The sequence below is a fragment of the Tachyglossus aculeatus genome, chromosome 20, assembly GCF_015852505.1.
Source record: "Tachyglossus aculeatus isolate mTacAcu1 chromosome 20, mTacAcu1.pri, whole genome shotgun sequence".
NCBI lineage: Eukaryota > Metazoa > Chordata > Mammalia > Monotremata > Tachyglossidae > Tachyglossus > Tachyglossus aculeatus.
The window spans coordinates 11,137,120-11,159,429 of record NC_052085.1 but is presented as its reverse complement, the minus strand read 5'-3'; the positions used below and the strand labels follow the sequence as shown (position 1 = coordinate 11,159,429).

Sequence of the window (22,310 nt, the reverse complement as noted above, 5' to 3'; positions counted from 1 at the left end):
GAATTTCCCGAACAGATAGAGTATGAGAAGAAAAAGAAAGAAGACGGCAAGAGAGCTCGGGCAGATAAACAGCAAGTTTTGGATATGCTGTTCTCAGCTTTTGAGAAACACCAGTACTACAACATCAAGGATTTGGTGGACATTACCAAACAACCGGTGGTACGGATGTTTTGCATTTGGCCTTCCTATCGTAACTTGCTAATTGGGCAGGGGGTGGAAGGCACGGTATTGCTGATTACCGATCTGTATAGAAAGGAGGGTGGGAAATGTTGTCTCGGTGGGGCCCTGGATCCTTGAACGTTGGAGAAAAAGGCTCACGTCGCCACAGCTGAGTGGTGGCGGCCACAGAAACCGTGACCATTCGTGTTCTTTCCCCGTCCCCTCGGTGTGGGAGAAGTCACCCCAGTTGTGGAGGGGGCAGGGGTCCCCTCGCAGCATCCATGTGGGGTGGCCTATTCTCATGGTCCACCGAGCGGGGAAAATCTAATGGCAGGAATCCCTGCTAAACAAAAAGTTCCACCAGCCTTGATCATCAATCGTATTTATTGAGCGCTTACTGTGTGCAGAGCACTGTACTAAGCGCTTGATCAGAGAGAGCGGTGTAACGGCTGGGGCCTGGGGTAGCCCGGATCTCTACGGCCAGCCCTGTGGAGCGGTCGAGGAAAAATCAGTCAAGGTTGTGGGGCATCTCTTGTGCCAGGCCTACCCGCTGACCTGCTTCTTGTTGGGCCATCTGTGTTGTGTATAATAATAATGATGGCATTTGTTGAGCACTTACTATGTGCAAAGCACTGTTCTGAGCGCTGGGGGAGGGTACAAGGTGATCAGGTTGTCCCACATGGGGCTCACAGTCTTCATCCCCATTTTGCAGATGAGGGAACTGAGGCACAGTGAAGCGACTTGCCCAAAGTCACACAGCTGACAAGCGGCGGAGCCGGAATTAGAACCCATGACCTCTGGCTCCCAAGCCCGGGCTCCTTCCACTGAGCCTCGCTGCTTCTCTTATGAGCGTGTGATTGACTGCTGGGGCTGAAGATGGGTTCTGGGATATGTGAGCCTAAATGGGGCCCGGGTTGTCGGGGCTGAGGGGCTGGAATGTGTCTCCCCGTCCCAGGCAACACACCGGCTAGATTGCTGAAGGGCGACTCTTGCGTCACGCACGGTATCCCTCGTTTTTCTTCTCCACGCTCAGAGAAAATGCCTGCCTTATGGTGGCGGAGCTCAGTGCAGAGCAAACTGCGGGGAATCCTGACCAAAGGAAGGAACGGTTGGTGCCTCGGCCTGGTCTGCGCCAAGGACTACAGCTTGGGGCTCCTTGCCCCATCCCCAGGCTCCTTCATTAAAGAATGGCAGCAGGCATTCCCGCTCCGCCCCTCTTTTCCTTGCCTGAGGGGGATTGGGGCTTTTACAGAAACAGCCTGGGTTTCCGTAGCAACCAGGAGAGCCCTCAGGAACGGCTCTGCACTGCTACTGCTGCCCCGGCTCATTCCACAGTCGTAGTTTGGATTATTTTTCCCCTCGGGATGACCCCGCGCTTGGTCGTGCCGAAGCACCTCGCCCCATTCGTGCCCTTGTTCAATGTGGTCTTTCTGCATTGATCCCCTCTTTCCCGCTACTCCACCACTCCGGAGACGATAGCACGTCACCCGAGGTTTGGGGCAGGAAAATTATCTGGGGGTTGAGGCTTCTATGATCAGAAAAGGGCCCGTTTCTTCCCTTTGCTCCCTATCTTTTAGCCGGTTTTCCATCCGCGGCAGAACACTTCCTCCACTCCGGCGATAGCTCCATTTTCTGGGGCGGAGGAGTGGATGCTTTTAGTTTTTTGGAGTAGAAGCTTGTGGTTTCAGTCAGCGCCTCTCTGTTGTTCCTTCCACCAGGCATTTAATGCGATCGCCGACACTTTCTCTTTGTTTTTTTTCACACTTGTGCTTAGCCCATTTGTTCCCTCTAGTATTTTTTCAGCCGAGGAGACAAGCCCAGAGTACCTCAGCAGCGCATTAAGATTTCATCTTCCATTTAAAAACCAACACCAAGAGGAGGTTCTCAGTATCCATTTTGTACAGATAGAAAAAAGGAAAACCTTAAGCTACGTGGAAGGGACAGCAGCATCACAGAGTCAGAGGAGATTTTTCCCAACCGAAGATACAAAATTCGAAAGAGAATAATTGATTCCCTAGGCTGTTTTCTCGGGTGTAGTGCTGTTTAAGATACAGTTCTGGATATCTACAAGGAAATGATCTGGGGATGTTTAAGAATTGGGTGTGTTTGTTTCCCATATGCCTCTTCTTGCACAATCGTGCTGCCCAAGCCCATCTTCTTTCCCAGGGTATCAGTCGGTGGTATTTATTGAGGGCTTACCGTGTGTAGGGCATTGGATTAAACACTTGGGAGAACACAGTACAATAGAATTGGTAGACCTGTTCCCTGTCCCCAGGTTGTTTACGGTCTTCAGGGGAGAATGCGTGCGTCTTTTTCAAATCAGGAATAGAAAATTCCCACTCTTCCAGCAGCAGAGAGTTTGACTGTGTCTTGATCCTGCGGTCCTTTTCCGATCCCTTCCTTTCCTTTTAGACTTCCGCCCAAAAGACCCCGTGTCTCTCTCTCTGCAAGTGCCAAGGGATATACTACTTCTTTCCAATTTGGTCTCCGCACCCCATTTAGGCAAGTGTTGGACTTGCATTGGTGTCAGAGGAGAGCACAGACACTCAATTCTGCCACAGTGTGTGTTTTCCCAGCGTGGTGTGCCTAGAATGCAGCAGTAGAATTAGGGAGCTTTCTTCTGACAGAGCAAAGTCCGGGTACCATGCCCCAAGACCTCAGGCATCGCATGTGCTGCAGGGGGAATTTTTCTGACCACGGGGCTCTGTACAAGTGCAACCCCCACATTAGGGGAAACCCAGGTAACCACCAAGCGAGAATCAACTGTAAGCTCGTTGTGGGCAGAAGGACCTAGGTCCTAGTCCCGACTCTGCCATTTTTCTGCCGTGACCTTGGGCAAGCCACTTCATTTTCTCTGTGTCCCAATTCTCTCACCTGTAAAACGGGGATTAAGATGGGGAACGTGGATTGGGTCCAACCTGATTAGCTTAGATCTACCCCAGCGCTCGGAACAGTGCCTGGCACGTAGTAAGTGCTTCACAAATACCATAAAAAAGTTTGGGCTGTAGTCAGGGGATAACCGGGTCATCATCACCAACATTATTATGATTACGATTACAGTTGTGATTATTAATAACACTGAGTACTGCTAGTGCGCTAGCCATTGTGCAGGTGCACTGGGGTAATTCATTCAACTGTACCTGTTGAGCGCTTACTATCATCATCATCAATCGTATTTATGGAGCGCTTACTGTGTGCAGAGCACTGTACTAAGCGCTTGGGAAGTACAAATTGGCAACATATAGAGACAGTCCCTACCCAACAGTGGGCTCTTACTATGTGCAAAGCACTGTACTAAGCACTTGGTACAGTACCGTACAACAACAAACAGACACATTCCCTGCCCAGAAAGAGCTCACATAGCGAAATTACACGAATACAAAGATAAAAGTCCCAGGCCCACAGTCCGACAGGGGAGGAGAGACACCCAGGACGAAAGAATATAAGCCAAGCACGATGAAAACAAGTTCAAATTGAATGAGAAAAATATCGATTCCCCCCTCCCCCCCCCACACACACATAAATGGAGTTACAAGCTGGTCTTCCAAACACGGTCCTCAGTGACCAGAGGCCAACCCCTTCCCAGCATTTTCTGAGTTGCCAGGAATTAATTCCCTTCCGCCGTGATTTCAAGGAAGGTCAGCCTATTAACCCTCCGGGCCGGATCTTCCTTTTCAATAGGACCACCTCCCTGTGTGCCCTCGGTGGCGTCGGGGAGGTTTTCGTTACTTGAAAGCTTCAGGAAAGATCGGCATGCCTTTGAGCCTCGTGCCTTGTAGGAAATCTTTGAAATGGTCAAATGTGAACGGCGTCTGTGGTTCACCGGATTTTTCTCAACCTAGGAACGGATTAGCCAGTGAACCCTCAGCCCGTTTTCTGTCTGGTGTTCATTAAATGGGCGAACTGCGAGGGAACTTCCGTTCCGCATCCGAGTCAGTGCCAAAGTGATGATTTCATCAAAACTGATTATAAATTGTGGATTCAGTCGCCACTCTGACCCCTGCCCCCGCTGTGGGTAATTAGGTCCGTTAAGAGGGTGACTGTCTGCATAGGTACCTTCTGCTGGTGAAGGATTTCAAGGGCTGGATAGGCAGTTGAAGTCTGCACATAGTAAGCGCTCAATAAATACGACTGATGATGAACGCAGATTCCAAACTCCAAAATCCTGCCCCTCTTTCCTTCCGTCGTCAACCAGCTATGTTCTAGGAAAGCAGTGGGTCTCGGGTTCACAGCGGCCTGACAGGGCTGGCCAGGAGAGCCGAACTTTTCTTATATTTCATTCTAACGATGCTGGGGCACGCTGTTAAAGCAAGAATTGCACATTTCTTCGCGGGGCGGGGGTGGTTTTGATTACTCCCATCCACAGTCTAGGCACCCAGAAATAAAGCTAAGTCAAAGAGGGAGGGAGAACATTTGGAAAGATGAGGAAACCGAGGCACAGAGAAGCAAACAGTGCTGAAGAGCGGAGTTGTTATTCAGCGCTGTCGAGTCGTTTCCGATTCATAACGACTCTGTGGATTTGTTTTCTCCAGGACGTCCCGTCTTCTGCCATCATCCGTAACCTTTCTAACGGTTCTTCCGTTATCGTTGTTACGGTCTCTATCCATCTAGCTGCTGGTTTTCCTCTTCCACCTTTTCCCTGGTGTTTACTGAGCACTTTCTGTGGGCAGAGCATTGTATTAAGCGCTTGGGAGAGTACAGTATAGCCAAGTTGGGAGACATAGTCCCTGCCCACAAGGAGCTTACAGTCTAGGGGACTGTAGACGTTAGGAGAAGTTGAGTGACATGCCTAAGGTCACACAGCAGGAAAGTCGCAGAGCCACTTAAAACTCCAGTCTCCCGACTGCCTGTCCCCTAGTCTTTCCACTAGGCAACACTGCCTCTGTCTTGGAAACATAAAGGAAAGACAGAGTGTACAAAGCTGATTGGGTGTGCTCTGCCTTTTTCACGCTGAGTTTATATGGTTGTCTCTAAGTGTAGTAACGTGGGCCAGTGATTCTTTCTTTGGGCAAGTCACTTCACTTCTCTGGGCCTCAGTTCCCTCATCTGGAAAATGGGGATGAAGACTGTGAGCCCCCCGTGGGACAACCTGATCACCTTGTACTATGTGCTTTGCACATAGTAAGCGCTTAATAAATGCTATCATTATTATTATTATTTAGCTGACAGGATGGCACGTACATTAGCCGGTTTAGGCCGTACGCTGTTAAGCTCCTTGTGGGCAGGAATCACATCCATCAACTCTGTTGCATTGGACTTTCTCAAGTGCTTAGCACAGTGTTCTGCTCTTTCCCCGCGCTGGAGAAATTTCTTCCGGAAGGAATTGATTCTCCCTCCTCCACTCGAGGGAGGTTCCCTTGCACTTTGATCAGAACGATAGGTACATCGCCCACAATCCAGAAGTATTTCCGCTCCCTTTACTCCGGCGGGAAGGTCCGAAAACCTCATTGGGGACACTGGGGGGACACTGGGGAAGAACCGTTTACTTCCAAAGTCTCTCTCGCAGCTGAAACTCCGAAGGCGGCCAAGAAAATTCTCAGTGGGGAGCGGATCAACCTCAACTCGATAAAGGCCGGGGCCGGGGTTGTAGTTTGTGACCCAGTCCCATCTTCACCTATCCTTATTCAGTGTCTCTCTTTAGGAGCCCCCTTTGACTGGGGCCTCCTCGGGGAGAAAAATTGGAGGATTTTTAATTCACTAGTTGGAGAGGTCGTGATTCATTGCCATTAACCTTGTCATTAGCCGCCGCTGCTGCATGAGACGACTCCACCCCTCATTCCGCCCGTCGGTAATGAATGGTGTCTATTCACTGAGGCTTCCGGTTAATTCACTGAAAACCTGCCTCAACCCTAGCAGCCGCAGTGTGATTTTCTTACTGGAAGAGTTTCCACACTGCCGAATCTTTCCCTCGATAAACAGAATGTCTTGCCCCAGGTGGAAAACGTGATCCATCAGTCAGTCAGTGGTTTTTCTTGAGTACTTAAGGGGTGAAGAGCAGAACACTGTGCTAAGCACTTGAGAAAGTCCAATGCAACAGAGTTGATAGATGCGATTCCTGCCCACAAGGAGCTTAACAGCGTACGGCCTAAACCGGCTAATGTACGTGCCATCCTGTCAGCTAAATAATAATAATAATGATAGCATTTATTAAGCGCTTACTATGTGCAAAGCACATAGTACAAGGTGATCAGGTTGTCCCACGGGGGGCTCACAGTCTTCATCCCCATTTTCCAGATGAGGGAACTGAGGCCCAGAGAAGTGAAGTGACTTGCCCAAAGTCACGCAGCTGACAGTTGACGGAGCCGGGATTGGAACCCGTGACCTCTGACTCCAAAGCCCAGGCTCTTTCCACTGAGCCACGCTGCTTCTCTAAAGCTAAAGGAACCCTGCCCACAAATTGAGACAAAACACTTTCATTTCCTGGTGTTCTAATCCGATAAACAACCGTTCATCGGTAAATGAAGCCGAGGAGCATAGTAGAGAGATCCCAAGCTTGGGAGTCAGGGGACCTCGGTTCTTATTCCGGTTCTGCCAAATGCCTGCCGCGTGACCTCGGGCATGTCAGTTCCTTTTTCCGTGCCTCAGTTACCTCATCTGTCAAATGGATTAAATTCTACTCCCTCCCACTCAGACTATGGGACTGTGCCCCGCTGAGCCCCAGGTGGGACAGGGACTTAACAAATACCATTATTATTATTATTATTATTATTATTAATTAACAAAGATCATTAATTACAAATATTGCCAAGACTGTTAATGCTCTGCTGCCCTCTGGTGGGGCGAGGAGTGCCATGCAGCAGGCCGTCCCATGTTTGTACATATTTATTACTCTATTTATGTATTTATTTTACTTGTACATATCTATTCTATTTTGTTTCATTCACTTATTTCATTCATTCATTCAATCGTATTTATTGAGCGCTTACTGTGTGCAGAGCACTGTACTAAGCGCTTGGGAAGTACAAGTGGGCAACATCTAGAGACAGTCCCTACCCAACAGTGGGCTCGCAGTCTAGAAGGGGGAGACAGAGAACAAAACCAAACATACTAACAAAATTAAATAAATAGAATAGATATGTACAAGTAAAATAGAGTAATAAATATGTACAAACATATATACATATATACAGAATGCATATCTGCCAAATGCAGATGCCAGTGGAAGTGGGACCCAGTCGGGGCGGGTGGTTGTGAGGCCCCATCGGGAGCCCGAGCCCCCGCCCAGCCACTCATCCCATTTCCCAAATCCACCTGAATCTTGAATCTGGTCCTAGAAATCCATTTTTTGTCCTCCATGAGACAGACATCAGGGAGTTGTCCAAAAGCTGCGCGGGCAAAGCCAGTAGCCGGAGAGGCTGGCGTTAAATTGCATGGGAAGGACGGGGTTTAGAGGAGAGTCAGGTCACAGGGAAGTTCCCTTGCAGGCCCCTGGCTTCTGCAGCTGTCGACTACTGAGCGTGATCCGGGTGGGATCATTGTCTCCCCAACCTAATAGTAGTAGCTGGAGAGCAACCTTTTTCCTCATCCCTTCAGAGTTCCTGACTTACAGGGAAATCTTGCGTTTGCTTCCCCGGAGCTTAGTTCCGTTCAAGAGGAAGGACCAGTCCCCTTCTTAGCCCTGTGGCTAAATGGTTGTGGCACAGTCGTTAGCCGGGCTGGAGTGGTTCTAGTACAACGTTAGCCTTTACACACTGGGCCCCAGCTGTCAGCTCCAAGACTCCGTGCAGACTTGGTTGTCCTTCTCCGTGGAGTCTCAGAAATAATAAACAACGATGGCATTTGTTAAGTGCTTACTATGTGCAGAGCACTGTTCTAAGCACTGTGGGGGGGGATACAAGGTGATCAAGTTGTCCCACGTGGGGCTCACAGTCTTAATCCCCACTTTACAGATGAGGTAACTGAGGCTCAGAGAAGTTAAGTGACTTGCCCAAGGTCACACAGCAGACATGTGGTGGAGTCGGGATTCAAACCCATGACCTCGGACTCCAAAGCCCAGGCTCTTTCCACCGAGCCACGCTGCTTCTCTAAATGACGGCTTCTTGGGCCACTAGAGCTAGTGGTACATCCGCAATAGTAACTACAGAGCACCAGCCATGAATTTAATTTCTGCTTTAAAATCTGAGCAGTCAACACCCGTCCCGACGGCGACCGGAGGGCAGCGGGGGTGGGGGGGGGTGATGAGTGCCACTTTGGTGGCAAAAACCGGTTTAGCCAATCTCTCCCATAAAGGGGAAACCGAGAACCGTCAGGTGCGACCAAAGCGGACGTTCTGCGGCCACCCCCTGAGCTTTCGTCCCGGGTTTTTTCTCCCAGGTGTACCTCAAGGAGATCTTGCGAGAGATCGGCATTCACAACGTCAAAGGGACCCACAAAAACACCTGGGAGCTGAAGCCAGAGTACCGGCACTATCAAGGAGAGGACGAGTGAGCGAGCGAGCGAGCAGCCCCACGGCCTCTTTCCGAGAAGCGCCCGTCCGCCCTGCCCACGGCCAAGGCACGGCACACAGTAAGACAAGAGGAGGCAGATGACCGACACTTCGACGTTGGCGGGTATTTTGTCATGGCTATTCAGAATTTCTTGGAAGTTTTTTAAAGGTTTGTGGGGGTAGAATAAATATTCAGAGACTGAACCCGGTAGATTGACCTTTACTAGAGACCAGTCCCAGGGATTTTGGTTGTGGAATGGTGTTTTAATAATAATAATAATGGTATTTGTTAAGCGTTTACTGTGTGCCGAGCACTGAAGAACGTTCTCTTTTGTACCGCCAAAGCCGGCCTTGTTTCCCAAGCGAGAGGCAGCTGCGCCGTCCTTTGGGGAGAACCGAACTGCCGCAGGCATTCATTTCTGCCGGGCTGTTTAGGGTTTTCAAGTCCAGACACGATCAAAGGGAAAATGATTTTTTGGTGACCGGGAGCGGCTTAGGCTAAGCTACACCGTCTCCTCCTCTTCAAGTCAGACAAGTTCCTTTCCCACCCGGGCAAGGGAGAAAAGCTGTTGAATTCCCACTTTAAAGGTGAAGAAACAGGCACAGAGATGCTACGTGACCTGCCCAACGTCACACAGCGGGCCAGTGGCTGCTGTGCCCGAGAATACTTTTCATCCCCGCTTTTCCGACCGGTTGTTTTCGTTCAAAGCGTAGCCGTGCGCTTTGTCATTCATTCATTCGTATTTATTGAGCGCTTACTGTGTGCGGAGCACTGTACTAAGCGCTTGGGAAGTACAAGCCTGCAGTATATAGAGACGGGCTCACGGTCTAGAAGGGGGAGACAGACAACAAAAGTGTGGCAGAAGGGAGGGTAAATAGGGAAGGGAAATGGGTTTGTCATTCATTCATTCGATCGTATTTATTGAGCGCTTACTGTGTGCGGAGCACCGTACTAAGCGCTTGGGAAGTACAGGTCTGCAATATATAGAGACGGGCTCACGGTCTAGAAGGGGGAGACAGACAACAAAAGTGTGGCAGGAGGGAGGGTAAATAGGGAAGGGAAATGGGTTTGTCATTCATTCATTCGATCGTATTGAGCGCTTACTGTGTGCAGAGCACTGTACTAAGCGCTTGGTAAGTACAAGTCTGCAGTATATAGAGACGGGCTCACGGTCTAGAAGGGGGAGACAGACAACAAAAGTGTGGCAGAAGGGAGGGTAAATAGGGAAGGGAAATGGGTTTGTCATTCATTCGATCGTATTTATTGAGCGCTTACTGTGTGCGGAGCACTGTACTAGGCGCTTGGGAAGTACAAGTCTGCAATCTATAGAGACGGGCTCACGGTCTAGAAGGGGGAGACAGACAACAAAAGTGTGGCAGAAGGGAGGGTAAATAGGGAAGGGAAATGGGTTTGTCATTCATTCGATCGTATTTATTGAGCGCTTACTGTGTGCGGAGCACTGTACTAAGCGCTTGGGAAGTACAAGTCTGCAATCTATAGAGACGGGCTCACGGTCTAGAAGGGGGACACAGACAACAAAAGTGTGGCAGAAGGGAGGGTAAATAGGGAAGGGAAATGAGGGGTTTGTCATGTGCTTAACGGATGCAGTGCACTGTTTAGGCACTTAAAGTATACTCATTCAGTTGTATTTCTTGAGTGCTGTGTGCAAAGCAGCGTACTAAGCACTTGGGAGGGCACACTACAGCAACAGGCACGTTCCCTGCCCATCGGGAGCGTACACTTACGGGGGGCGGTGGACAGGCATAAATAAATGGAGAGAGGAACCCTTTTGACTTCTCGGACCACGGTTCCCAAGTTGTCCAAGTCCAGTGATGTCTGTATACTCCATTGAAATACTAAATCGAGTCATCAAAACCTATGTTCCCGTGAGGTGAGGGGAATGAGTGAGCCGGGAGGAAAGGCGGCTGGAGGAAGTCTGCAGAGACTAGGCTTTTTTCCATATCATCATCATCAATCGTATTTATTGAGCGCTTACTATGTGCAGAGCACTTGGGAAGTACAAGTTGGCAACATATAGAGACAGTCCCTACCCAACAGTGGGCTTACAGTCTAAAAGGGGGAGACAGAGAACAAAACCAAACATACTAACAAAATAAAATAAATGGAATAGATATGTTCCATATGAAATCAGAGTCTGTTTCAGTGTCTCCCATTTTGGCTGCTTATGAGAGCTCGGGGCCGGGACCAACCAACCACCCTCCCCACCCTCTTCCAACGGGAATGAGGATGGGGGGGGCCAGGACAAGATGTAAGGCAGAGGGGTACTCCACCACTTAATACAGTGCCTGGCCCCTAGTCAGCACTCAACAAATGCCACATTCAGGCCGGGAACCAAGGGGAGTGTTTTCCTGCACCCATTCTACTCTACCCGGTTCGAGCAGAAGCCCTCTGCCTTGCAACTGTTTAATCAATCGTATTTATTGAGCGCTCACTGTTTGCAGAGCACTGTACTAAGCACTTGGGAAGTACAAGTTGGGAACATAAGGCTGTGTTTAGCTCACAGCCTTCTCCTCCTGGGAGTTTTGTAATAGTGATAATGGCATTTATTAAATACTACGTGCCGAGCACCGTTCTAAGCGCGCTGAGGTCCCGAAGAACCCAGTTCGAGTGCTGGTCCATGCACTCCCTCTCTTCCCCAAAGCTCCAACCTGTCACCTCACCAGAAATGGCTACTACTGGTCCGTGGCCCCCGGCCCCATCTGGATTTTGGCAAGCGACATGGGAAGGCCTTGAGCAGGTAGGTGACGCTCCGCCCTGCTGTGGGTAAGCTGCACTTTGACCTGTTGCACGCTCTTTGCAACACATTGCGACCTGATGTTTTTACTGAGTAGGACAAGGGGAAAGACAACTGCTACAGCAGAACCGGGCCCATGAGTTTAGGGAGGGCTCCCTGTTCCTAGTCAGGGCCATCAGGGAACCGAGGGCAGAGGTCCAAAAGCAGAGGGGACAGACAGATGCACATTCTGCACTTTCTCTGCCAAATTGGGTGGGAGAGAGAAGGCATGCAGCTTCAGAGCTAGTGGCCAGACCTCCCTGTCAATCGGAAAGAGGATAGGGGGTGGGGGGTGGGAAAGCCAAAAGAGGAGAGAGAACAGGGAGAGCCTGCCAGAAGCGACGGGTTGGAGGAGTGCGGGAGCTCCCGCTGGGCAGGAAATGTCTCTGCCCGCTGGTAGTGTTCTTTCCCATACACTCAGTAGTAATAATAATAATAATGATGGCATTTATTAAGCGCTTACTATGTGCAAAGCACTGTTGTAAGCGCTGGGGAGGTTACAAGGTGAACAGGTTGTCCCATGAGGGGCTCACAGTCTTAATCCCCATTTTACAGATGAGGGAACTGAGGCACAGAAGTGAAGTGACTTGTCCAAAGTCACACAGCTGACAATTGATGGAGCTGGGAGAAACCAATGAGAAAGGGAGCCTAAGTCTACTTCCCTACTCTCTTCATCCCTATTTTACAGATGAGGTACTGAGGCAGAGAAGTGAAGTGACTTGTCCAAAGTCACACAGCTGACAGTTGATGGAGCTGGGAGAAACCAATGAGAAAGGGAGCCTAAGTCTACTTCCCTACTCTCTTCATCCCTATTTTACAGATGAGGTACTGAGGCAGAGAAGTGAAGTGACTTGCCCAAAGTCCCACAGCTGACAACGGGCGGAGCTGGGGTTCGAACCCATGACCTCTGACTCCAAAGCCCGGGCTCTTCCCACTGAGCCCCGCCGCTTCTCCGTACAGTGCTCTGCACCCGTAACCACTCCAATACCCTGGACTGAGAGACAGTTGGTGATTTTGGAAGGGGCTTGGGGAAGAAGGTAGGGCGTACAGAAGAGCAGATTGGGACGGCTGGTAGGCTGCTCTAGTAAGGAATCCCCTGGAAGTTTTTGAAGAGTGGAGTTCCACCAGGAATTTGGGAATGTTGTTTGTAAACTAGGTTTAGGTGGAACTAACATTCATCCTTCAGGCCTCTGGGTCCCAGCAGCTCCCAAGTGACCTAGGGGAAAAAGCACAGCCCTGAAACGCTGGGGACTCGGGTTTTAATCCCAGATCTGCCACTTCCCCGCCTTATCCGTCAACCTGTATCTGAGTGCTTACTGTGGGCAGAGCACTGTATGTGGGAGAATACAATATATTGGCAGATAGGTTCCCTGCTAACAATGACCTTGGACAAGTTAATTCTGTTGGGCCTATTTCCTTATTTGTGAAATGGGAACCAACCACCTGCTCTCTCTCCCTTAAATTGTGAATCCCACACGCGACAAGGACTGTGTCCAAGTCCATCGTATTGAATCTACCCCAGTACCTGTCACTTAGTACATAATAATAGTCTTTAAGTGTGTACCATGTGCCAGACACTACATTAAGCACCCTCCCTCTTTGGGCTCAGTCTAAGTAGGATGGAGAACAGATATTGAGTCCCCATTTTATAAGGAAACTGAGGTGAAGCGGATGCCCCAGTGTGGGCAGGCTTTCCCTCAGCGGGTGGATTCTGTGCTGGATCTTAAACCTGATTTTAAAACAATCCAGATGTTTTAACTGAATAGTCAGGGGACAGTGAAATCTAGAAGCAGGGAAATCGGATAGGACAAAAAACTGTGAAGTTTCAGTCTTGAGGCCTAATTTTTAGCTTACTTCGGGTGCTTGTTCTCCTGCCTGGCGACCCACCACTCCACAAGGCGAACAGGTGGTAAAGACAAGCAGTAATTGCAAGTAACAGAGGTATGAATTTTTAAGCAAAACTGAATTGTTATCTTTAGTTCAAAGAACTCCCAACTGCAATAGCATCAACTGGCAAGAAAGCAGCACAGTAACAGGTAATACCACCCACAGCCCCTTAACTTATGAACTTATTTTCACTGTCCATAGCACTCATGTATGTACATACTATCAATTACGGTATTTGCTGAGTGGTTACTCCGCACCAAGCCCTTTTTTAAGCACTAGCATAATCATGTCTGACAGTCCCTTGTCCCAGATGGGACTCACAGTAGGAGGCATATATATCTAATGCTGCTCAATGCCACTCAAGTTATGATATCCATTTGTCTCCCACAGAGTGCATTTTATTCTGTACTTCCCTAACGCCTAGTACAGCGCACCACCCCAAGGAAGCGCTCAATAAATGTGCCCCAGCAATGTGGGGAGAGGTGAGGGGAGGAAGCATCATGCAGACGGGGGCCCGTTGGCTCCTCTTCATAACTCCTCACCCCATGTGGGGAAATCAGTTCTGTAGAATGAAGACAAACTAAGGTTCATTTTAGACAGACTCGCTTTTATTGCACTGTTTCATTTGTGCTTAGGCTACTGCAGCAATCAAAAAGATTGTCATTAAAACAAGACTTCCAGGCACCCTTGCCCCTGCTGCCATTAAGGAAATGTCCAACTCTTACAACCAGGAGTAAATCTCGCACTCCAAAGCCATTAGCCAACCCTAGTTATCCACACACAAGCTTGAAAAGACTGTTAGCTCTGTCCCTCGAACTGTAAAACTTCATGACCTACGATAGAAAGCAGTTCAAAATGCTTGGCCAAGGGACTAATTTTACAACCTTTTCGGGGGAAGAGGTTCGAAGTCGGCTAAACCACGGTCTGGAGTCCAATGAACTCTTCCACCCCCGACTCCCATCCTGAGAGTTTCAAGACAGGAGGCCCGTCTTGACTCCACCTTTCCTCTGAAGGACTTGTCTTCCTCTATTCAATCTGGACTGCTACAGATCAAGCAGGCAGAAAGCGCGAGGAATTTTTTTCTTGCATCTTAGCGGAAGCCGCGGAAGCAGGTGGAACTGCCCCAGGCCTGTCAAACAGATGCAGTTAGCGGGATTGGGAGGCGCAGAAGGTGTTAAGGGGGTCGCCCGGGGACAGCCTGCTTGTTACTATTTTCAGTCTTCCCCGCTCGCTACCCTTGGCCACCCTAATAAATAACCGGTGCCGGGATACTTGCCATCTTACCTATTTCCGTCGTACTCCTTTCTGGTGACCTCGGGCGGAGTTTCCGGGCAGCCGCTTGTAGGAAGAGACGCTCCAGTCGGTCCGCCTCAGTGCCCCGGGTCTCTCCTTGTCCCGGGGCGAGGCGGCCAAGCAGCAGGACGGGCGACCCCAAAGCCTTGGCACAACTGTCGACTGCAGGTGAATCAAGCACCAGAAAAAGCAAGCGAGGCCCCGGGTCGCCTCAGGGCACCGGTACTGGGATGTGGTGGCCTAGGTACACTAGATCAAGAGGCATTCTCTCCAATAGGTTTAAATGCGTTTTTATTTTTGACAACCTACATGACATGGTTTTGTTTTTTGTTTTAAAACGATGCCTCCACTCCAAATAAATCAAGATCAGAATCAATGAATAAAGCTCGAGATAACATCAGTCCGGTTTGTCCAAGTCCTGGGTTTGTGTGGATGAAGAAAAGCAGCAGCCAGTGGACGACAGGTGACCGAGAGTAGTCCGCCAGATTGGTTACTGAAAGGAAAGGGAGGCTTCTTAAAACACCGGGCAAGCAAAGCGGACCGAGTCTAACGGCTCCAAGTGGCACTTGTGCTCCCCGGTTCAATCTGGGCTGCCACGCGAGGCAGGCAGAAAGCGTGAGGAGGTTTTCTTTGGCATCATTGTGCAAACCAGAAGAACAATGGAGAACTGTTCAAGGTCTATCAGTAGATGCGGGTAACTCCAGCTAGGTATTCAGGCAGTAGTTGGCATAGGGGTAATGGTATTTGAGACACTGAGATTTCCTCGGGCACATCCTAGCAGCGTCGTAAGCCACGGAGTCTGATTTGGAGTGTTTAAGACTAAGGAGATCAATTCAGACAGGCTCCTGTGGCACTTCATATGTCAGTGTGGTAGGAACAGACAGATAGCGGTAGTGCTGTTCTCTCACTAAGATGGCAATCCAGCGAGGTGAGTGGGTCAGTCCAGGAGGAGACAGAAGCGGTCCCAAGTGACGACCTGCCCCCTCACGACACGGCTGCCACAACGGACGCTCTGATATGGCACGAGACGAGGGACAGAGCAAGCACTGGGATGGGTGAGGCAGGACGGGGGGTCGGGGGCCCCAGTCCCCAGGCTGCAGAAAGGTTGGCAGCCACCACCTCAGTCCGGCCCCCTCCCAAGGATGGCCAGGAGTGAGTGCCTCCACTTCAAATGCCCCGTGGGCACGCCCCACTTCACCCCCCACCGTCTCTGGCACTGCCTTCCGACCAGGCCTTGTAAATGCAAACCTAAAAGCTGCTCGCTTTTGAGCCTCAAAAGAGCTAGAAGACAAACGCTCCTTAGTTATACTTACACACTTCTCCATTTCTAAGCCATCTTTGAAGAAGATCATATACGGGGTCACGCCGTCCTCACGGAAGTCCAGCAGGGCCACCATGCCATCGGGATTCATATTCTCGCCTATAAAGAACTTGGAAACCCAACAGGTGTTACCCCACAGTACCAAACCCAAAGGCAATTGGAACTTGTAATATAAGCCTTAAATGCCCTGAAATTCCAGGTGCCCTTTGCCCCCCGCCCCCCAATCAATGTAAAGTACCGAGTAACAGAAGAGCAAGTAACCCTTTGTCTAAACTCCTTACGTTAAAATACTCACTTGATAGTTTTTGAAATTAGTAAGGATGTGTTTGATTTGTTCTGCGGCTCCTGTCATAAAAGGTTTTACTCTATCTGGCTTCTGTTCTTCAAGTCTGCCCTTGATTCTAAAACAAGACATTTAATTAGAAACATAAAGCCTCACCTATAAATACCACGTTTTCATCTCTGAGACACAGAAAACGGCGTTTGTACCATCACTGGCACCTGAGCGTCCACTTTGTGCAGAGCACTGTACTAAGGGCTTCGGGGAGTACGACAACAAAGAGTTTGGTAGCCACGTTCCCTGCCCACTTGCAATCGAGGATCTTGAACACCACAAATCTAGCCATCAGTTACATGAAACACAGTCCCGAGATATATAGCAACTCACTTTGCATCTCAAGAAAAGGCAACTTGCCAGCCAAAATCCTTTCCAGATTTTGGTTTTCAAAAGGGAAGTGGGCAAGTATGACTTTTTTATGGTGGTAAAACAGAGGTGAAGCATTTAATGTGCCAACCAACTGGTCAAAAATGACCCAAAAAACCCACCCAATCCCCAACTCACATCATGATTCATTCCAAGGCACAATGGATGTATGTGTCTCCCCACCTCTGGAATGGAAGCTTATTGTGGGTAGGCAATGTGTCTGTATATTGTAGTATTGTACTCTCCCAAGCACTTAGACAACAGTGCTCCTAAACACAGTGACTGCTTAATAAATACAACTGAACGAATGGTCCTCAGCGCTGGGAAGCTCCTGCGTGGGAAAATGCCATCTGCTCTTCTCAGAGGGCTAAGTAATCTTCACTCTTATTCAGAACCAAAGACAGAGAGTCTCAGATCCAAGAACTGGACCAAGTTTCTAGATTTCCTATTTTGTTTTAAGGTATGTTAAGCACTTATTATATGCCAGGCACTGTAAAAACATGCCGGGGTAGATGCAAGCTAAATTGCTGGACACAGTCAGTGTCGCATAGTCTTAATCCCCATTTTACAGGTGAGGTAGCTGAGATAAGTGAAATGATCTGCGGGAGGTTCCACGGCAGACCAGTGGCGGAGTCAGGATTAGAACCCAGGTCCCTCTGCTCTCTCCACTTGGCCACAGCGGACAGTTCCCAATAAGTGCAGGTCACAGCTTCTGCCCAGCAGAACAAACTCTCGCAGCCTGAGCTTTGGAAACGGAGAGGTTCGCCTCCTACGACAGCTGTGAGGGCACTTACGATTTCATGTAGTCTTTGATGTACTTTTTGTAGGATTCCTTTGTGAAGCTCGTCTCCTGCAGGTGATGGTTCATGACTATGTCCACGCCGGTGACCACGGTGGCGTCGGTTCCTTCACCCTCGGGACCTTCGGCGGAGGCGTTGCCGCCGATGAGCGCGTCGTCGATGGTGCCTTCTGTCCTACTGACCATCTGCGGGCGAGGACGGCCGGCGTAAACGAAACCCCGCACGCTGGCATCCGACCCGGTCTGTATGGCACCCGTGAAAAACTTCCGCTCCCCTAACCGCGGTACCCGACCGGTCCTCGTCCTTCGGCTTGGTGTCCTCCCCCTTCCTGTGTGTCCGCGGCCCGCCCCCTCTACCTTCTCATTTTTAGAGAAGGTCGAGGCCCACGGTCCGTGTCCTAACTTGGCATCCTCCCCCAGCTCTTAGCCCAGTACTCTGCATCCGGCAAAAGGCTGCAAAAGACGGTTACTGCAGAGATGCAGAATTTTTGTAGGAAAAGCTTGGGGGGGCGGGGAATGGGGCGCTGTCATTCATTCATCCAATCGTATTTATTGAGCTGTTACAGTGTGCACAGCACTGTACTAAGCGCTTGGGAAGTACAAGTTGGGTTGGCCTCCGGGACCGGCCTTGATGGGCAGGAACCGGATGAGGAATAATAATAATAATCATGGCATTTGTTAAGTGCTTACTATGTGTGAAGCACTGTTCTAAGCGCTGGGAGGGCTACAGGACCAATCAATCAATCAAATTGTATTTATTGAGCGCTGTGTGCAGAGCACTGTACTCAATCTTTCAATCAACTGTATTTATTGAGCGCTTACTGTGTGCAGAACACTGTACTAAGCGCTTGGGAAGCACAAGCAGGATGATCAGATTAACCCACCGGGGGCTCACAGTCGCAGATGAAGGGTCGAGGGGCCGACAGAGCACTGGGGGAGAGGGGAGTGGAGCGTTGTAGGAGACAAGGGTGGAGCACTGTGAGCCGTGGGATGGGGTCGACAGATGAGGGAACCGGGGCCCAGAGAAGGTGAGTGACCCAAGCTGACAAGTGAAGCAGCGTGGCTCAGTGGAAAAGAGCCCGGGCTTTGGAGTCAGAGGTCATGGGTTCAAATCCCGACTCCCGCCACTTGTCAAGCTGGGTGACTTTGGGCAAGTCACTTCACTTCTCTGGGCCTCAGTTCCCCCATCTGGAAAACGAGGATGAAACCTGTGAGCCCCCTGTGGGGCAGCCTGATCACCTTGGAACCTCCCCAGCGCTTAGAACAGTGCTTCACACATAGTAAGCGCTTAATAAATACTATCATTATCAACTTCTCTGGGCCTCAGTTCCCTCATCTGGAAAATGAGGGTGAAAACCGTGAGCCCCGTGTGGGACAACCTGATCACCTCCCCAGCGCCGGCTCTGCCATCTGTCAGCTGTGTGACTTTGGGCAAGTCACTTGACTTCTCTGTGCCTCAGTTCCCTCATCTGTAAAATGGGGATTAAGACTGTGAGCCCCCCGTGGGACAACCTGATCACCTTGTAACCTCCCCCCGTGCTTAGAACAGTGCTTCGCACATAGTAAGCGCTTAATAAATACTATCATTATTATTAACTTCTCTGGGCCTCAGTTCCCTCATCTGGAAAATGAGGGTGAAAACCGTGAGCCCCCCGTGGGACAACCTGATCACCTCCCCAGCGCTTAGCACATAGCAAGCGCTTAATAAATACTATCATTACTATTAACTTCTCTGGGCCTCAGTGACCTCATCTGGAAAACGAGGGTGAAAACCGTGAGCCCCCTGTGGGACAACCTGATCACCTTGTAACCTCCCCAGCGCTTAGCACACAGTAAATGCTTAATAAATACTATCATTATTGTTATTATAAGTGGGATTAGAAGCCACACTGAGGGCTGGTGTGTCCCCTTAGAAGCAGTCCCGCCCGTTGGGGTGGCCACTCAGAACAGTGCTTCGCATATAGTAAGCGCTTAATACATACTATCATTATTGTTATTATAAGTGGGGTTAGAAGCCACGCTGGGGGCTGGTGTGTCCCCTTGGAAGCAGTCCCGCCCGTTGGGGTGGCCACTCACTTAGAACAGTGCTTCGCACATAGTAAGCGCTTGATAAATACTATCATTATTGTCATCATAAGTGGGATCAGAAGCCACGCTGAGGGCTGGTGTCCCCCCTTGGAAGCAGTCCCGCCCGTTGGGGTGGCCACTCACTTAGAACAGTGCTTCGCACATAGTAAGCGCTTAATACTATCATTACTGTTATTATAAGTGGGGTTAGAAGCCACGCTGAGGGCTGGTGTGTCCCCTTAGCAGTCCCGCCCGTTGGGGTGGCCACTCACTTAGAACAGTGCTTCGCACATAGTAAGGGCTTAATAAATACTATCATGACTGTTATCATAGGTGGGATCAGAAGGCACGCTGAGGCCTGGTGTGTCCCCTTGGAAGCAGTCCCGCCCGTCGGGGTGGCCACTCACTTAGAACAGTGCTTCGCACATAGTAAGTGCTTAATAACATACTATCATTATTGTTATTATAAGTGGGATCAGAAGCCAGGCTGGGGCCTGCTGTGTCCCCTTGGAAGCAGTCCCGCCCGTTGGGGTGGCCACTCACTCAGAACAGTGCTTCGCACATAGTAAGCGCTTAATACTATCATTATTGTTATTATAAGTGGGGTTAGAAGCCACGCTGAGGGCTGGTGTGTCCCCTTGGAAGCAGTCCCGCCGGTCGGGGTGGCCACTCACTCAGAACAGTGCTTCGCACATAGTAAGGGCTTAATTAATACTATCATGATTGTTATCATGGGTGGGATCAGAAGGCACGCTGAGGCCTGGTGTGTCCCCTTGGAAGCAGTCCCGCCCGTCGGGGTGGCCACTCACTCAGAACAGTGCTTCGCACATAGTAGGTGCATAATACTATCATTATCGTTATTATAAGTGGGATCAGAAGCCAGGCTTGGGGCTGCTGTGTCCCCTTGGAAGCAGTCCCGCCCGTTGGGGTGGAACAGCGCTTCGCACATGGTGAGCGCTTAAGAACTACTCTCACGATCGTTATCATAGGGGGGGGGTTGGAAACCACGCCGGGGCCGTGGGTGTCCACTCACCTTGCCCTCCACCTCGAGGCACAGCCCGTTGGCGATCTCCCGGATCTTGTAGATGTCGGAGAACATCTCGTCGTCTGACCCGGGGCGGGACAAAAGGGGGGGGACAAGGTGGGGGACATGGGGACGGTCTAAGGGCCTGCTCGTTTCCCGGCAGCCTCCGCGGCCCGGGCCGGCTCGTTTCCCGGCAGCCTCCGCGCGCCCAGGCCTCGCCCTGCCCGCCTGACTCCCGTACGTCCGCCCGCCCGCCTCGCGCCGGCGCCATTATTCCCCCCCCCCCCCCACACACACACACACACCGGCCGGCGCGTGGGCCCCCCCCCGCCCTCCCTCCCTCCCTCGCGGTACTCACGGCTGATAAGGTCCCGGTAGATGATCATGGCGGCGCTCGCTGTTGGGGGGGCGGCGGGGAGGGAAAGGGGGACAGGGAAGCCGGCGGCCGGACAGGCGGGCGGGCGGGCGGAAAAGGCCGACTCAGCCGCTCCCCCACCTCATATAGAGGGCACGGCCCGCTGACGTCACCGCGCCGACGCCGGAAGCCCCGCCCGCGCCTGACGTGTCGCGCGCCCAACATCCGGGCATTGCGGCCCGTCTGTCAGTCAGGGGCCGCCGCCATTCAGCATCCGGGCATTGCGGCCTGTCTGTCAGGGGACGCCTCCATTAAACATCCGGGCATTGCCTCCTTTCTGTCAGAGGCCGCCGCCATTAAACATCCGGGCATTGCCTCCTGTCTGTCAGGGGCCGCCGCCATTCCGCATCCGGGCATTGCGTCCTGTCGTCTGTCAGGGGCCGCCGCCATTCCGCATCCGGGCATTGCGTCCTGTCGTCTGTCAGGGGCCGCCGCCATTGGACATCCGGGCATTGCGGCCTGTCAGTCAGGGGCCTCCGCCATTTGACATCCGGGCATTGCGGCCTGTCGTCTGTCAGGGGCCGCCGCCATTCAGCATCCGGGCATTGCGTCCTGTCGTCTGTCAGGGGCCGCCGCCATTAGGCATCAGGGCATTGCGGCCTGTCAGTTAGGGGCCGCCGCCATTCAGCATCCGGGCATTGCATCCTGTCGTCTGTCAGGGGCCGCCGCCATTAGGCATCAGGGCATTGCGGCCTGTCAGTCAGGGGCCTCCGCCATTTGACATCTGGGCACTGCGGCCTGTCGTCTGTCAGGGGCCGCCGCCATTAAGCATCCGGGCATTGCGGCCGGTCGTCTGTCAGGGGCCGCCGCCATTAAGCATCCGGGCATTGCGGCCTGTCGTCTGTCAGGAACCGCCGCCATTCAACATCCGGGCATTGCGTCCTGTCTGTCAGGAGCCGCCGCCATTCAACATCCGGGCATTGCGGCCTGTCCGTCAGGAGCCGAGAGGGAGGAGAAGGAGGGGCCGCGGCCGCCGCCATTAAACCGCCCCCAGCCTGCCCCGCCCCACAGCCCACCTGTACAGGGGTTTCTGCAGCTTCACCACTCTATTGGTTTTTCTTGTACATATTTATTCCATTCATTTTATCTTGTTAATAGGTTTCGTTCTGTCGTCTCTCCTTCCCCTCCCCACAGCCCCTTTATATTTGTTTGTACAGATTTATTCTATTTTGTTAATAGGTTTTGTTCTGTTGTCTGTCTCTCCTTCCCCTCCCCACAGCACCTATATATATATATATATGTTGCTCCAGCTTCACCACTCTATTGATTGACTTTACTTGTACATATTTATTCCATTTATTTTATCTTAATAGGTTTTGTTCTGTGGTCTGTCTCTCCTTCCCCTCCCCACAGCACCTGTATATTTGTTTGTACAGATTTATTCTATTTTGTGAATAGGTTTTGTTCTGTCGTCTCTCCTTC

The 22,310-nt window shown here is 50.9% G+C and overlaps 2 protein-coding genes and 2 non-coding genes across 4 annotated transcripts in view; 1 reads left to right on the top strand and 3 right to left on the bottom strand.

Moving 5' to 3' along the window:
- Positions 1–8,785, top strand: part of GTF2F2 (general transcription factor IIF subunit 2) — a 90,036-nt gene extending 81,251 nt beyond the window's left edge. The window contains exons 8-9 of the mRNA XM_038761850.1: positions 16–159; positions 8,473–8,785. Coding sequence (XP_038617778.1) covers positions 16–159; positions 8,473–8,586 — 258 coding nt within the window. The 3' untranslated portion in view covers positions 8,587–8,785. The remainder of the gene's footprint in view (positions 1–15; positions 160–8,472) is intronic.
- Positions 8,786–14,280: 5,495 nt separating this feature from the next.
- On the bottom strand, positions 14,281–14,412 carry LOC119941694. The gene has a single exon (XR_005455279.1). It is a non-coding gene; the product is annotated as a small nucleolar RNA SNORA31 (small nucleolar RNA).
- Positions 14,413–14,833: 421 nt separating this feature from the next.
- On the bottom strand, positions 14,834–20,942 carry TPT1 (tumor protein, translationally-controlled 1). Its single transcript, XM_038761773.1, has 6 exons — positions 20,832–20,942; positions 20,483–20,556; positions 17,378–17,568; positions 16,176–16,281; positions 15,873–15,989; positions 14,834–15,052 (listed from the first exon to the last, which is right to left on the bottom strand). The coding sequence occupies exons 1-6, from the start codon at positions 20,857–20,859 to the stop codon at positions 15,050–15,052; spliced, it is 519 nt and encodes a 172-aa protein (XP_038617701.1). The 5' UTR covers positions 20,860–20,942; the 3' UTR covers positions 14,834–15,049.
- LOC119941693 lies at positions 15,124–15,253 on the bottom strand. Its single transcript, XR_005455278.1, has one exon. It is a non-coding gene; the product is annotated as a small nucleolar RNA SNORA31 (small nucleolar RNA).
- Positions 20,943–22,310: the final 1,368 nt, after the last annotated feature.

Bases quoted from the DNA above. Each gene is read 5' to 3' on its own strand.
- TPT1 (XM_038761773.1), bottom strand. From the start codon at position 20,859: ATGATCATCTACCGGGACCTTATCAGCC. The intron at 16,282-17,377 runs GTAAGTGCCCTC...GTCTTGTTTTAG, and splicing joins ATCAAAGACTACATGAAATC to AATCAAGGGCAGACTTGAAG. The intron at 15,990-16,175 runs GTGAGTATTTTA...TGGGTTTCCAAG, and splicing joins CTAATTTCAAAAACTATCAA to TTCTTTATAGGCGAGAATAT.